At 46.0% G+C, this 16,821-nt stretch overlaps 1 protein-coding gene across 1 annotated transcript in view; it reads left to right on the plus strand.

The window, feature by feature from the left end:
- The window catches only part of LOC149372104 (uncharacterized), a 95,137-nt gene extending 90,560 nt beyond the window's left edge, over positions 1-4,577 (plus strand). Inside the window, exons 4-5 of the mRNA XM_089581643.1 lie at positions 1,380-1,641; positions 3,934-4,577. Of these exons, the coding sequence (XP_089437769.1) occupies positions 1,380-1,641; positions 3,934-4,255 (584 nt within the window). The 3' untranslated portion in view covers positions 4,256-4,577. The remainder of the gene's footprint in view (positions 1-1,379; positions 1,642-3,933) is intronic.
- The last annotated feature ends 12,244 nt before the right edge of the window (positions 4,578-16,821 follow it).

A 16,821-nucleotide genomic window follows, 5' to 3' on the forward strand; every position in this document is an offset into this window, starting at 1 on the left:
GATTCACGTGGTTAAGCACAACTGCGAGATGAGCGTTGAAGCACCTTCTTCAACGCAGTCGCGAAGGCGAGCGAACGCCAGCGGCTTGGCGCGCCAAGGTACGGCGTGTGATATGGTAAGACATCAGAGCCATACCCTCGCTCCGCCGCTTGAAGGTCATTCTTCGGAGCGACTTGACCTTCAGGTTTCGCATGGGAGGAGTACAGCTTACATTCTAAAATAGCTTTTTGGGTCAACTTGAACCACTCGTGACTAAAGCATAGCTAATTGTTCGTTACTGCACGTGTTTGATAATCTGCGACTTCCATTTAGCGCGGCCAAAAACTCTTATCTCAACTTGATAGCATCCTTGCCCACTTCTATCTATCTATGCGTCACTGTACGTACTTATGCTTCGTTTCATACATAGCAGGCAACGCTGTGGTGGTTGCTGAAGTAGTGCGTCCGGGAAACCATATTACTCCACCACGTATCATTCGTTTTTTTCGGAACTCCGGTCGCTGTTTGGACGAACATAAAGAGCGGTATAAAACGATAAGGTAGAATTGAAAATCACGGTCGAAGCTGTCAGGCGTCCAGTGTACGGGCTCTCTGGCCATAATTTTCACGGAGAGGGAACTACTTTTTGGGCGCGGATTGAGTAGGAGCGGTTCGCCCTACCAAGCGCGTGTCATACCGCCACGTGTACTTTTTCTATGCGAAGTCTCGAGGAGTCGCATTACGAAAATGTGGCACGAGGTAAAGAGAAGTGAAGGAGGTGCCAGTCGCGGCACGTAAGATTTGTCACAACGAAATATGCTTGTGTTCGTTTTGGTTGTATGGCGAACTACTTTTTGCGCGCGGACTTAGCCTGCGTGAACAGCAGCACTAGCTTTGGCTGCGTTGTCTGCTATGTATGAAACGGAGTATAGTTTCACGTCTCTCTCCTCCCTGTTCATCTTGAAAGGACACTAGGAGCTATAAAAGATAGCTCGGAATAGTGCTAATGTCCCGTTCCGGCCAGGTATATTCACGTGCTCCGTAAGCACTATACCGTAAGTGCAGTGAGTGTTTTCATCATCTTTTTTTCTTTAGAAGCAAGGCCATATTTACAGTGGCAGCCATAAGCTTAGGGCATATATGGGCTGGGTTCTCGCCTGTTCCCCTTTTCTCAAATGGAAAAAAAAATAAAAAAAAACTACTGGCAGTGCACGAACATACCGCTACTGACGTCGTCTGCATGCGTATTCTGACGAGCTTTCCGGCAGATGTTTTCCTGTCTATTGCTGCAAGAAAACAAGGGCAGCAAAAAGCGCGTCTTCTGGTACTGCCAAACTGGATAAAGAAGCAGTGTTTTGACATCATTTCACACTTGCGATGTCTAATTTTCCTCTACGCAGGCGAGCGCCCGAATGTGCCAAGCACGGATCGGTCGCAGGAGTTGACTTCGCCACAGACAACCACAAATTCGGTGACCGGGTGGCTGGAGGTCACCGAAAATCAGAGGCCCTCGCGCCAGGGAGTGGCTCCGCCGCCGTTCAAGAGCCGACGCCTGCCAGCGGCTGGAAGCAACGCCGGCTGCCGGAAGCGCGTGGCCTGCGAGGCGGCCCGGTCACTGACGGACGTGATCCCCATCTCAAATTTCTGGCAGGAGATCGTCAGGTGGGGTATTTCTGTTCCTATTTTCGGATAATTTTTCGGATGCTACGAGGATATTGAGATCTTTTCTTTTTTCCTCAGTTCTAGCGCCACCTTGCTGCTTACAAACGCACAGCTTACACAGGAATGTATACAAACAAATGTTTGTTACCAATTTAGAAAAAAGGAAGGAGAGTTACACTTCATCCTGCTTATTTTATTTCCGCCACCTAAATTTCTTTAAAGTTCCTCAAAATCTCAGACCACGGGTGCTTTCCCATTTCACCTCCGTCGAAATTCGGTCGGCGCTGACACGATCACACCCGTGACCTCGGTAGCAAGAAGCTGCAGCCATTGAGCCAGCGCGGTGACATGGAAAGTACTCACAGAAGACTATACTGAAAATATTAAAGAAGCCAACAGCCACAGAAACCAAGGGGCACAGGGGATTTTTTTTTAATTTATTTATTTATTTTGTGGTGTTGATCAATTTAGAATATTACTGAATATGTTATCGCTTAAAGCTAATTGATTAGAAAAGCAGAAGAAAAAACAACCACTGCCGCCGGTGGGATCCGAACCCACGACCTCCGAATAACGAATATTTATAATATTTATAACGAGCCCCTCATTCCCCTTCCCTTGTTTGCTTATACTGAAAATAGTGCAAAAACTTCCACACTTCTGGCCTTTCTACTGGACGAAGAAGGTGGAAGTTGCGCTGCACCCTCAACACAATCAGGGCACTCCTCTAACTCCCACCTACGTACTATTCTCGTTACACATCATGTGAAAGCAAGTTTTTACAGTTAGTGCATACTAAATCGTTGCCGTTTACTTCGGAAACAGTTACACGATCATCGTTGTAAGATATCCAGTCTCGAGCAATGTTAGTAACGAGTGTATGCTATTTTCTCCAGCACCGTTAGCACCGACTTTATGCTAACTATTTTCCCTCGTTGGCCTAAATAGTGCTTGAGCATTTTCATTTTCTGCGTAAACTAAGGTCACAACGAATGTTTCCAGCTATTCGCTACGTAGTGCGCTGCACTTGATCCGGTTTTAGGGTTCGAAATTATCATCGTAGGAATGGAGTTTGCGCATAACCATGGTGCTTACAGCTTTTTATTACAAAAAGAAGTATCACACTACTTTTTCTGCTTTGAACAACACCGAGAAAAAAAAGACGCGAGAAAACCCCTATGCTTCTCTTCCTTTCAATCCCCATTGGCTTCCTTCACGAATGTATATAGCGTGACTGCCGTACACATCACGCGAAAACGGAGCTAGGTCGCTTTCAAGACGCTACGCTCGGGGAAATTAGAAAAAGAAAACCGAGCGAAGAACCGCAGCTCTGCCCCTGCTGTTGCACCATCAAAGACCAACGGCTCCTTTGAAGTACCGCAGATGCGAACGAGAAATTAAGATGGAAAGGGCAAAGATAGGGAACTTATAAGCTTCAGCTCCACTGGCAATGCTAAGCAGCATTGCGTACAAGTCGTTGCACTTTACCATGGTTAAAGTAGAAGTTATAGAAAAGAAGTTCTCATCTTCACAGCCGAGGTATTACCGCATCAAAGGGATAATTTTGTGCGTACTTTTTTGCTCAGTGCCTTTCTTTGTACTCTGAATAACCAAGGAGGCCCCGCTACAAGCCGTGCATGCCTACAAGGACAACTGTATGCAAATTTTTGCCAACAATTTGGAGTTACTGTGTGAGGAACGCCTCTGATAGTACAAGCAAGCGGCCTTAACTGTATTAAATTGCTCGCTCTCTTTTCTAAGCTTACGCAGAGAGGGAAAGTCATAGGCTTTGACAATGAGCAAAAAGTTAGGAGCACGGAAAACTTATCGATAAAAACTTCATCGTGTAGCCTGCGTATAGTATTAGCGAACTTACGACTATAAACGATGGCTGCATTCACTTTACTGACAAGAGCCGCGGGAGCCTGTGATACAAATTTCAAAATGGTCTTTTTCGGTGCAATCTCCTACGGCGATAGAAAGTTTTAGCATAGTGTATACCGCTTACTGCTAGCGCTAGCCAACCTTGTCAGTCGGGACCATTTGCGCATGCGCATTGGCGGCTAGTGGTAGCAGTAAGCGGTAGTGTTGCGCGGTATAGGCTAGGCCATGGCTAGGATAAAGCTTTCCACTGTCACTGCCTAAAATCCACTCCCAGCCAAAAGGTCCGGCACTTAGTGCTTGCGGATGGCATCGAAAACATGAGCGCCACTCCTTTCAACGGTTACCTCCACCTCTTCCACTTTCTATTCCTCAATCACCTTCTCTTCCTGTTGTCCACACATTTCGCAGAGGAGCGCCAGAGCCGAATAGCGCGTACTTCGCCGCCTGGTCCAAGGGCCTCCTGAACAAGGACTGCTCGCAACTATACCCGGACTGCTCCGACAGTGCTGCGGGGAAGGTGCTCCCGCTGTTCACCGAGGTGGTGGGACCCAAGGGGCTCGTGAGCACCTTCCTGGAACGCCTGACTGCTCCATCAGCGCCCCACGTGCCCAGGGATCCTGGTGCACCGCGTCCATCTCTGGTCATGCAGAAGCTACGCCAGTCACAGCGGCGCTGGGAATTCAAAAAGTCTGGGAAGTTGTCGGAGGATTTTACACCTAGCTACGCTTAGGTCATCAGCCAGAAGTGAAAACCACCACCAGACATGTAAAAACTAAAGGACACACCCATGGTAACGGTTTTTAGAAATCAAATACTTAGTATTACTATGCTAACGTCCTCTAGCGATTGTTACAGAGCGTAGGCCTGCCCCAGCTTGCTATACTTTCATTTCTTCTACACGGAAAAATTACTGCGGTCAATGTGTGCGCTCACCATAAGAGGGCAAAATGACATATTTATCGTCACTCTTGACTAAAATATAGCCTGATGACGACACAATGCGTCATTAACTAATGCTTTGTGAAGCACAAGGGCCGTACATCATGCGCATTCAGACGCAACCTATTGCTCCGAATAAAGAGAAGTTGACCATAATATTTCATGTGTGTTTGCGAGTCACAATTTTGCATGCATTTGTTTTTGTTTTGTCGTTAGTAGCCTATGATGTTTTCACTACACTGTTAAGGGTATTCTGAAAACTGTAATATTCGTGAGAGCCTCCAAGAGGCCAATTTGGTAGTGCTACAATCAGCCATATGCGATCCACGTTTATCTTTTTATTCCTTCATGCAATTAGCGTGCTAATTGAATTAATGAAATTACAATTACACATTGGTAGGAACCAACGTTACTTCTTACACGCAAGCAATTTTCTAATGCGAGCCAGTCGGTAATTTTTGGAGTAAAAATAAGGAATTCATTTCGATTACGTAACGCATTAAAAAAACAAAAAAACATGCTTCTACTTCATCTGGCCGCATCACCTCCCATATACCGCAAGCGCTGATACTGACTGATGAGATTCTTTTCGGTTCTTGCTTGGGGGAGTTTTTTAACACAAGAGGTGCTTGAGGGCCGCTGAGTCAGAGAAGGCTCACCAAAGATTGATGTCAGACTGCTGATAGTGCTCCTACCAGAGTCCTTTTGCGCGCCGTATGCTTGCTTTCTGGAATAGCTTCGTCCGTACGGAGACATTCTTCGAATCTCTAGGGTTCTTATATTCGATCTAGGAGTCCTAGGAGCTGCTTAGCCTCGGCTGCCGGAGTACGGCTCGTGTTGGTAGAGAAGCTTTCTGCTCGGGTCTGCAGCATAGCCAGCGTCTTCAACAAATGACACGCGCCTGTGGCCACGGGCTGGTATACGAAATGCTCAAAAGGGAGCATCTTTTTTTTTTTTTCGAGCTTTTGCCGATGCATTGAAGAAACTTGGCGATCGCAGGGATAGCGCCGAGCACGGATCATAGTCACCGAAACAGAACACCATCGTGCTTGGCAGAATTTCAATTTAAGCATGAATTTTGCAGACGACATGCGTGCACCATCGCGAACATTCGAAATCACTTTCACAAAGTGGAGTTTTAGGCTAGCTGGTATTGCGTTTTGCAAAGATACTAAGCGTGCAGTGCTCAAGCCTCATCTTTGTCACAGCATTCAAAGCAAGGATTTTTTCTCTCTTCTTGCGCAGGAACATTTGACCACTAAAAATTTCTTCCCTGTTCGGTCGTTTCCTACAGCCGGCTGGCGCCTGGAAAAATAGTTCCCAAAGTCATCAAGTTGAAGTCAGCAATTTTCCTGTCTTTATTTCTTCGTCCTCTGGTTCCGCGCTAAGTGTCTTCGTGTAATTCTCGACAATTACAGATAATTCCATGCGTTCAATGTCGATCCATCGCGGATAAACTGGCTGCATAGCAGGAACAGGCACGGCAAAGCTCGTCATGTGACGTCACGTGGCGATAAAATTGCACCATTAATAGAAGAAAAGCAAACAAAAGACAACTTCGACCAAGGGAGCGACAACTAAAACAACTTCACTCAGAAGTGAAGGGGTGAAGCGGAAAGAGCCAAAAGTGCGAAGGATAAATTTATTGCGCATTTCTCTCTTCAGCAATGCAGTTTCTAGGTTAACTTATTTGTGAGCTTCCTTACGAGTGCTTGCGTTTTGAGAACTACAAACGAAATAGCCGAAGTCTTGCGATGCAGGAAGAACTAAAACGGCCTACGATTGCATCTTAGATCATGTTCATTACTTGAACTCTAGTTTGTTCGGAGTTAAAGGATCGCGCTGCCTAAACAAAAAAAAAAAGCTCGTCATGGCTTTTCAAACAGTGCACTCCAGGTACCACAGGTGCACCTGCCAAGTATTGTAGGATGCTGTGGGAACAACGCCAATTTTCTTCGTCAAGCGCTTCCTGCCTAAACTGAGCATAGCGGTTCAGATGTTCGAAAGAAACGGAGAATAGCTTTCTTTCAGAGCATGGCTCAATATAGCGCAACGCTTTGCATTTAACTGTCTTCCCGCATTGTCTGTTCCTCCTCGCGCTTTCGATTGTTTATTTCGCGAGGTTAACGATCCTGATGTCGCCCGCCCTTGCAAGCGCCATCCACACACACAACAACTTTCCCCTTGCTCAATATATCAGCCTCTGCAACCACTTGCATCACACTCGAAATGCATCGGACGCTGCTATACATTCACCGAGGTCAACGCTCCTCGTCTTCTATGCTAATCAGTATTGAACGGGGTGCTTCGGAAATGAGCCAAACTTTCCAGATGCTCCGAACCCAGACACGGTTCTCCCACCTGCGACCGCCGTTAAGACGCGCCTCCGGCTACAATGAGCTCAGAGTTACGAAAGAAAAAAGGAAACCCTATTTGGCAACTGTCCGAGCGCGCATTATGTTTCCGTGTATTGAAGTGCGGTCTTATACTCCTTCTTTTTTTTTTCATTTTTCTTTTCTCCAAATAATTCATGGTAAGGTAGTGACAGAGCTTACTGAGCCGACTACGTCTGCTGTTGATAACGTTAACAATGTAATGCAACAAAATAGCACTCCAATAACACTAGACTTGCAACTCAGTAAAAAAACTGTATTAGCTTTCTCTGCAGTGAGGGCAATTAGTTTTTTATTCATGAGGCATAAGTATTACGGTCTCATATTGTTTGACAGCACGCTTAGTTAATGTGTGTCCAATGAAGTTCGCCATTTTTGGTACCGCAGTAATCAAAATAATAATCGTTGGCTAATGAACGCATATTTTCATGTCGAGCTTTGCATTCAAAACACTAGCACCGATTGGTGAGTCCTTATTTGATATCACTACATCTTCTCCAACTCATGCATCCTGGACATGTCATTGGCCTAGACCCCACAAGCCAACATCACCTAAACGCTGACAAAGCAACAAGTTAATGCATGAATCCAAGCTTTATGGTAATTGTATTAGGCACATTTTTATGACGCTAATGTATTTTAGCAACGCAATGCAACCAGAAATTTCCTTCCGCTGAGCAGAACACTCGTTGTAAACAATACCACGCTGACTTTCGTAAGAAAATATTTGCGTCGGCCGCATACGAGCAAATATCATTTCTAAATTGCGCATTACTTATAACTGCGGTAAACATACGGTCCTTCAGAAATTCAGAGGTACGGTTGTAAATAAAAAATAAATGGAAAATTTACGTTTGCTCCAAAAACGGGAGGCACCCATCCATGCGTCGCTCTCGAAATTATCTTCGTGGGCGATCAAAAGTAAAAGTCCTCGAGCATAAACGGCATTCGATTTCTTCTTAGGTGAAGAGAGAGAGAAAAAAAAAAAGTAAGGAATGTGCGGAGGTTGAACAGCAAGAGCGGAATTAGGTTGGGCTCGGACTGAAATGAGTCTGCATCAAGAGGCGGTGATAAAGTAAGCCGCCTCAAGAAACACGAGAGCAGTTTCGAGCGCCTCGGAGAAGAAAAGAGGAGGGGGGGGGGGGGGTGCATTTACTCTTCGCTTCTGCAACCAGTCAAGAATTTCATGTTGCCAAGAAAGAAACCTCCGTTCTCTTTTCCTATCTTTTCCTATTATCTTTTTTTCATTGAACCACACACAGGTACGTAGCGGAAAGTAACATGAACGATTTTGTATTGTTCTCTTTCAGTCCAATCGACAATTTGGTCCAAGCGCTTCGTCATTACTCATGCAAGAACGACGTCTAATAAACGCGGCGTAGCCTCATTCAAGTGACCGATCACATAATTTTTTTTCTCTCAAGGTAAGACAACCAATTACTAGGTACCATGACAGCTTAACGCCGGTGACATCACATACCTGTGACGTAGTTTTAGGTACGGCGGACGCCACGATCTGTGGTAGGTGTCGAACTAAGCAGCTGTAGAAAGCGAGCAAGCTTAACGTTGTGAGTAAGGTTTTATAAAGAGCCATCTTCGACTAAGAGCGATGTGTTCACTTCTCGATGTCTGGTTGTCCGCAGAAATTCTTGAGTCGCATGCTTTGCGTTCTTGTTTTTGCAACCATCCGGAGCGACAGCAGCGTTTCCAGCACTGGAACGCAACAAGAAATTTAATGGCAACTACAGTGTGATGCGTCATTTCTGTGTCAGCAGTTTGATTTTATTTTAGTGTTTTCCTAATCCGCCTTTAATGCTCACCTTTTAACGACGTCGCTCCGAGTGCGCGCCTCGATAGCGGGCCTCTTTATGCGTGCCTCCTAGTCTTCGTTTCCCTCTCTCACGACACCTCACCCTTTCCTTCTGGCCTTTCTCTCTCGCATTCCTGCCCTTCACCTACACAACTCCCGTGTCTCAACGCCGACGAGAGATCTTGAAGAAACGACGGTCGTGTTGCTAGAGCAGTAAAATTATTGTTTTCGCCTGCAATGTTATACACGCTTAGGCAGCATCGTTACCCGTAATTCATTTTTCCTACCGCTCCGCAACCGCTTCTTCTTACAACTGCTCGTTCCTGTAGGAGCTGCTCTTATGACATTTGCGTCTCGTGTTTGTTGTACTGCCATCGCTGCCCATTCTAAGCTTTCTAACCAACTCTGCACCCCGTCGCTTTTTGTTCCCTTCCGCTACACAGCGGGACATGGGATCTCCATTGTGGAACGAAGCTATGCAACGAGCCCTTCCTTGTTTTCCCTCCGGCTGACGCATGCCGTTCTTTGACCCGTCCCTCGTCTCGGCGATCGTCCCCTTTCCTATCCCGGCCTGTCGTGTCGCGACCGTCCGAGAACGCGAGCTGTCATCGGCGTGCTTCGTCGTCTGCCACCAAAAGGCGGGCGCACTGCTCGGACTCTGTCCTTCCGCCTTTGCTCCTCTCCCAGCGTCTATGCCGGGACTGTCTCCTTCTTTGCATTGGCTGCGCTTGGCTGAGCACACAAAGTTGTCTTTTCACTGCCACTGTTGTGCCGTCACTTTCTTTCGTTCTTTGCTTCCTTCACTGATCCTGTAGTATGCATACTCAGCTCTGTGGGATCCCCTCGCTCTAACCCTCTTGTCTGCTATGGAAAGCAGGCGTCTAGAAGCCACTGCCAGTTGTTTGTTTCTATAAAGAGAATGACTGTCTCGTCTGTGGAGCTGCTTGTCAAACCCGTAGGCACACAGACACAAACGCACGCACACTCAAGCCTATACTTACCCCGCATACACTGACCAATGCGTATACATTCATGCACAAACACGCCAGCGCACATTCACACGGTGTTAACGGCATTTCACGGAAGGTCTTTCAGATGGTGCTTAGGGCATGCAGTGGACCTCTGATTCCGCCGGGGAAAGTTTTGAACCACATTCATATTTAGCTTTGAGACGACCATGAGCAGCGGACACAAAACAGACTAAAAGCGATTCCATTCTGAAACGTTCAAGTATTCATGAACATGTCTAGGAAGGAGTGTATACATGTACTTCAGGCTAATCTCACCTCTTAGAACTCTCAGTAAAACCTGCGTCAAAAAAAAAAGTCACGAGTGAAACAGTGAGAGAACCTCAGGAGATTAAGGTCTTGGTTTCAGTGCTCTTAATTTCTTTTAGTCGTTTTCTTGATTTTTTTTTTACCCCACGAAGTGCCTTCACATAGCTTTAAACTGGCAACACATTGCGTCAAACATTCTGTCTGAGCTCGGAAGTTCGTTAACAGTTCAGTTGACCACCATTCTTAGCCACGACAGTCGCCAACGTATAAGATAGGCTGTATCATTTTGTAAACGTGATTCCGTTATGTGTTCGTTTCATGAGAATGTCTTCTTAATAAGCGTGTGCGATAATGCGGCGTTGTGGTCTTTGCGATCACGGTGCGGGATGTGACCGCCATTTCTATTTATTTTGGCTTGCTCTCGAAAAAGCAATCAGTAGGTAGTCGTCTATCCGACGTTTCTCCCTCACTTTCCTTCCTTGTTGTTCCCGTTTTACTCCTCTGATTATCGCTTAAGTTAAAAGTTTCCCAACTGCAGGGTTTACTGTTCAGCCCTATAGTCGTGCTGCTGCGATACCCTTAAAGCTCGAAGAGTCCGTATAAGTGTGTACAATAGCTTTTCTCCCCACTCGAAAATTCGGAACTTTGGGTTATGCGCTACGTGCCCAGAATCACGGCAAATATTTTAGCCTGAAGGCTTTTGACGAAGGGTACGCATGTATATAGGCCTAAAGAGGGCGGCTTTCGAAAATATGCCGTCTTTAGATTTGCAGTCTAGGTGGAACTAAGAATAAGCGTATTTGGGGAAGAAAGATACCAAGGGGCAAAGAGGAAGAAAATTCAGGAGTATCTCGAACGTCTTCTTTTCACCCTTCTCACACCGCTCCCTATCAGTAACATCACAACGCGACACCTTGCCTACTTGGGTTCAGCTAAAAGGTACACTGTACACCAGATAAACCCTGGCCAAGGCGTACTAAGCAATCCGGGAATTCCAGGAATCAGGAATAGTCTCCCTTACTCGGACCTCCAACATTGCAGGAACGTTAAAAGAGCTAAGACGGCATGTAAAGAAGTCACACGAACCAGAGATAGCATGCGCGCCTTTTTTGCCTTCCATCTCTGTGTTGTGGTGGGAATAAGTCTCCTGCGTGGTTTCTTCTTCGGAAGCTTTAGAAGTATTGATTACTGATTAAAATTTGCACCGTATCGGTACTTGTGGCCCCTTATTTGCCATCTTTAATTAACTTCAAGATTACCTCTGAACTCATCATATGCGAATAAATTGGGTGCAGTTGAGTGAGTATACGAAGAAAGTCGAAGAAAATTAGAGTGGGGACGCCTAAGTCACCCTAAGAGGGCAATGCGATGCCATTAGATTACACATTTCTCGCAGCTTCTGCTGCAACTTCAATGTGTGTTTGAGTCAATTTCATTGAAATTGTCTGTCCAACACCGCCATATTCGGACTGCTAGCTGCAGTAGCAAATATCCATTATGTTGTGACGTGCCGACATTTGCATTTATCACATTTTTTTTCACATTTTTATTTCAATTCTCTGTCTAGGTTAGTCTAGAAACTCGGTCACTCACAACCTGGTGTGTAGGCTGTGATGATGTCACGAGGTCATGTGACCTTTTCCAATCAATCACTAATTGCTACCTGCCCTTGTGGGCAGGTTGCTCACAATGCGGGGGCCAGGTTGCCATCGAATCCACGTAGGGCAGGTTGAGATGACGTCTCAGGGTCACGTGACCTCTCTCTCGACCAATCAGCGAATTTTGTGACGCCGGTCATCGACAGATTTTTGGTGCAACGACCACTGTATACTGTCATCACATTAATAACAGCTCGTTAAACACGGAATGTCAAAGCCCTCTGGATGTCATGTGCAGTTTAATTCGTTTCGCTCATTTAGACATTGAATATCAGGTTAAAAACCTGTACAAACAGAAGAGAAGAACGACCAAGGAAAGGCCAAAAAACGCCAGCAGCGCATGGACTTAGTCTTCCGCTCGCCCTTCGGCTGATACGCGCTCATTAATAGTTCCAACTGTGGTAAGCCAATTTTCAGGACTAAACACGATTTCTTCACTACGTAACATGAAAAAAAAAACTAAACAAAGTGCATTAAATTCTTTCTTGAAAAGAAGAGCTCAAGGGCATATACCGTATACGGCCAAGGGCATACAAGCACCATGATGGAATAAGTTTCTAACAGCAGCACCCCGTTTTCAGTCTTGCCAAACAAACGTTCCCAACTAAAACACGTCTATCAACTTGACCAGCAAGAAAGTACAAAACACAAAGCCAAGAGCTATCACGAAACGAGTAGGCACCTCGAGCAAGGCTCATCGCTGGGCTCAAGGACATCGTTCGTTCATTTATGCCTAACGCTAACTGCAAGTGTTAAGACATTCGCTTTAATGGACCTCCCGTCGCGACTGTTCAATCTCGCGGAAAGCATTCAGCCCGCTAAGGCGCCCTCTGCGACAGTTAATTCTATGCACTGGGCCCCAACTAAGCGTGAAGGAAGCAAGTAAGGGAGGAAGACTGCACAGCAAGGCAGGAGACGACGTCCCCTTCCACAAACGCACCTTCATAGACTTGGGCAGTTATGTTGTCCAGTCTGAAATCATTGCCAGACATGGCCAAGCATTGCTCCAAGGCGTGAACTCGGCTGCGAAGCGCCAGTTAGCAACTGCATGCAACTGTGCGCACGTATAATGCGTATATATCGCAACGCATCTCACGTGGTGCCGAAAACGGCGAGCGCCATTACAGATGACGATCTACGTCGGGGCATTAACGCGCTACAGTCATCCACCGAAGCGGACGAGCCTTCCTCGCTGTAACTCTTCGAAAGGAGGGAGGGGGGGATCGCAGGCCTCAGCAGGCGAGTAATATCGAGGCGCTGTGCACGTTGGTGCAGCGTCGGCAGTGCATCTTCGCGCTATTATTATCGCAAATATTTTGTTCTTGTTGTTGATTATGATGCACCCGAATAATGGGCTGAGTGTACGAGTATACGGACAATAAAAACGATGGCCAATGTAAAATGAATAGCTGACGACATTTCCATGTCCATTCGTCGAAACGTTGCCGCTAGAAGGGCAGATTGCAGGGAAACACAAAACGGAGAATGCTTGGTTTTCCGCGACGTGCCATGTCGCGAAAGACGCAGCTTTCATTTTTTTTTTAACCTAAGGATAAAGGACTCGCTCTCGCTAAACTGCTCCGGCTTAGTTAAAACATTCAATGAGAACCATGACGCCCCTCCATTTTCTCCCTCTTGTTCCCTTCTTTCTGTCGAGTTCTCCCTCCTCCCCCCCCCCCCCCCCCCCCACACACACACACTTTGTTTTCTTGAGTCTCTTTCTCTTTACTCTGTCTTGTGTTCTCTTGGGTTTTCTTGGCTTGCGTTCAGTCGTCTTGTTTTTATTTCTCTTGGCATTAGCTTCGCTTCCGTATTCTTGTCCTTTCCCTTCTTATTCTTTTCTTTCTTGGCTTGGCTGTTGCCCTGGCTTGACTTGCCTTGCTAGCAGGTTTCTACAACTGCTAAAACGGGCTTCAATTATACGACCATTGGTTGTCGGGTCCAAGCAACAGTTCTGGATGTAAAATGTGCAGCCTAAAAATATGCCAAAGCATTCTTCGCCGTATTTTCAATTTATTTCAAGAGAGACCGGAAGGAACTGCACTCACTTGTTACTTGAAATTATCGGTCGAGTAAACTAATTATTGACATTTGCCCTTTTGATATCTACAACTTCGCTGTGCCGTTGCCAAACTTAAAAGGTCCTGCTCTATTAAAACTTTTTTTTAAAACGTGGTACGTTCATGAAATAAACAACTGACGGGATGTCAGATGCCCGGCATAAAACCGAGAACAGCGTTTTTATCCGTGGGACAGATGAAGGAAAACAGTGAATAAATATAAGCAGAGAGGCTCAAGAATAATTGACTTTCGTATTCCCAGTGTGTCAACTTGGGCGGCCGCAGGCGCTATAAGCAACATCCGGCATCAACATCAACCATCCGAACCATCTATAACTTGCACGCGGTGGCCGAAGACCCCGCAAACCGACCAAAAAGTCCTGCAGCCGTAGGCATGTACGAGGAGAAAGAAGCAGCTCGTCGCTAAGTGAGGGACTCGAGAAAATCGAGGCGTACACGATGTCTTGCGAAGTAATAGAATACACGTGTCTACACACACAGGCGTTATTTGTCTAACCGAACATGTAAGGGTGTAAGGGACGAAAAATAGGAAAAATTAGAGGGGAGGAAGGGGGGGGGGGTTCGTTCTGCGTGGTCTGGCGGTGCCATTATTCCATGTTTGCCCTCCTACGGAACAAGCGATTAACCTCCGCTGCACCGCGTTACGAGCTCGGTATCGGTCATTGTTTTCACCCGTGCCTTTGTTACAAGCGAACCCGGCCAACGACGCGTCGTTATCGTCGAGAGGAGTGCCGCCATTACCGACGCTACACGCGTCGTTTGTGCTGCTTCCTCGCTTTAATCGTGTGCGGCCTCGCGAAGGTGGTACTCGTTGTTTGGACTGACGCCGTGCACAGACCGCCGTTAGTGTTGGGGCGGCGCCAGAGAATGGCTCGGGAAAGTGAAGAGATGTTTAAGACAATAGATATTCGCCCGCAACGTCCTAGGGGTGTCGGATCAACCTCCTCCAAGGCCTATTTTTGGGAGCAAGGCCGTTAATAGCGGCATCATCGATCTTTCCGAGCCTTGCAGTGCAGCCTTGAGCAGGGCGCCACTAATCTTCGTTCGGTGACTCCGCTTGAATATAGTGATGTACTACTTGAAGGAAAAGAGAAAGAGACGGTTTCTTTCAAGTACAGTTGAAAGTTTAATTATAATTGTTCTTTCCGTAGGTTAATTTGTCGTGTAATGCACTTTAATTGGATAATTTTTTAGCAGTCGATAATATTTAAAACAATTCTCACTTGCCTGAATCCACATACAAGATCGCGCGGTATGAGATAGTTCACGCGCAGTTCCTATATAGTTAATACGCGTTAGCCGCTTTGTCCTCATAATTGTAATAGATGTGAATAAGCTACCGCATTTACTCGAATAAGGGACGTGCTTTTGTTTTTTCAAGAAAATCCCTGAAAATTCGTGGAGAGTATTCTTCATGCGGGGTAAAATATAAAGATAAAGATTGAGGCGGCAAAGACGGACGAAAATAAGGCTGGAGTATTAGATACTTCATCCGGTAAGACTCGCCTTGTAAGTAGAAGAAAACGCACTCAGTCCTCAGGATGGTTTCCACGGTCGAAAGCAATTTTTATCTTAAACCCTCACGGATAACTAATGTAGGAGCCCATAATTCTGTCCAAAGAGAGCACATCTGAAGTTGGCTGTTGCACAACTCAAAACATTCAGCGTGAAGCCTAACTGCAGCAAATTGCTACGACTGTTGCAGATCGAACAGAGAAACCCTTCTATTAGTTTTATTCGTTTCTATTTGTTCTCTGATTCTTCGAGGAACATTCCTATTGGCTATTCGTCCCATAGGATGAGATGTGGTAGTCTTCACATTCGACAGATGATCTTTATACTTTTGTGTGGTTATTTCGGCGTTGAAACAAAGGCGCCTTCAAGCATCATCAGCAGATTTGCGCCAAAAAGGGGAAGTGCGTTTATAACATGAGGAAAAGACATTTTTACTGCTCGACAGCCAACGCAGGGAGTGCGTTCGTTATGCGAGCACGTTCATTACGCGAGTTGATATAGGTACTCTACGAGCTTGTGGGCGAGATATGTACTGTGCTATGAAGTAGCACAGGCACCAGATTTTTGTAGGCTAGTTTATTATTTGGAATGGTCCGCAGTACATTAATATACATGTATCAAAATATGAAATTAGCCTATGCCAGCTGATAAGCTATTTAAATTTTTTTCTCATCTCGTTTAGGTTCTTGTTTAAACAGTCGAACGCTGGCTGTGATGTAAAAGACGAATTCTGGCCATGTAAGGAATACAAAAGTAGCAATAACATTTCTGTATCTTAATTCTTTGTCATTCAGTATCTTGAGCAGGCTTGTGAAGAGTTGGGCGATTTTAAACGAAGGAGGCAGCAACCGTAATGCAGTTTTTGTATGCCTCACGGGATCTCAACCCAGTTACTATCGTAAGTAGGCAAACACGGTAGGGATGATGGAGAAATCCAGTCTGGATAATAAGGAAAAATCAATAAATTTCTCACATTCCTTTACTTGCTTGACAAGATGTTGTTTTACCCGTTATTCAATAGCTCACCGATTCACGAGTTAGCGGGCGAACATTTTAAAAGCATTTCGTGTAAACAGCTTCCTTTTCTTTTTTTCTTTTTTTGCTGTTGTCTTGTACTACACCGACGGGGTGTCGAGTGGGGGATACCCACTAGAATGCCGACTCAGCCAAGTGTTCTGCCCCAAGTGTTCGGCGCATTCGAGAGGCAGCACCACGGTCGGAGCACCTCCGTACGCAGCTCAGTTCCTTACGCTGCTTCCGTCGGCAGATTGTCTCACCAGAAACCCAGTCAACGCATGTTGTGGAAACAGAGCACCGGCCACAGAGGAGACACGATACTTCGATTGCCCCCGGTGCTCACCCACTAACGAGGTCGGGGAAAATGGCATCTGCACCCACCAAGACTGCGCCTGCCGACCCGGTCGTTCGTTCGGGTGTCTTCTGTTCCTGTCGACGCATGTACGTTGCCCTAATTGTGAGTCTGTGCTCATGCTTTTGTCCGCCTACTAGCTAGGAAGGAAAAAAAAAAGGTGTTCCTCTGTTTCCTGTCCAAGTTTGGTCGAAGGAGTAGACATTAATCTTGTCTTTCCCTTCACTCGCTACGTAAGCGCAGGAGAAGACGCG

This window comes from Amblyomma mixtum, chromosome 1, assembly GCF_055824585.1.
Source record: "Amblyomma mixtum isolate Tamu chromosome 1, ASM5582458v1, whole genome shotgun sequence".
NCBI lineage: Eukaryota > Metazoa > Arthropoda > Arachnida > Ixodida > Ixodidae > Amblyomma > Amblyomma mixtum.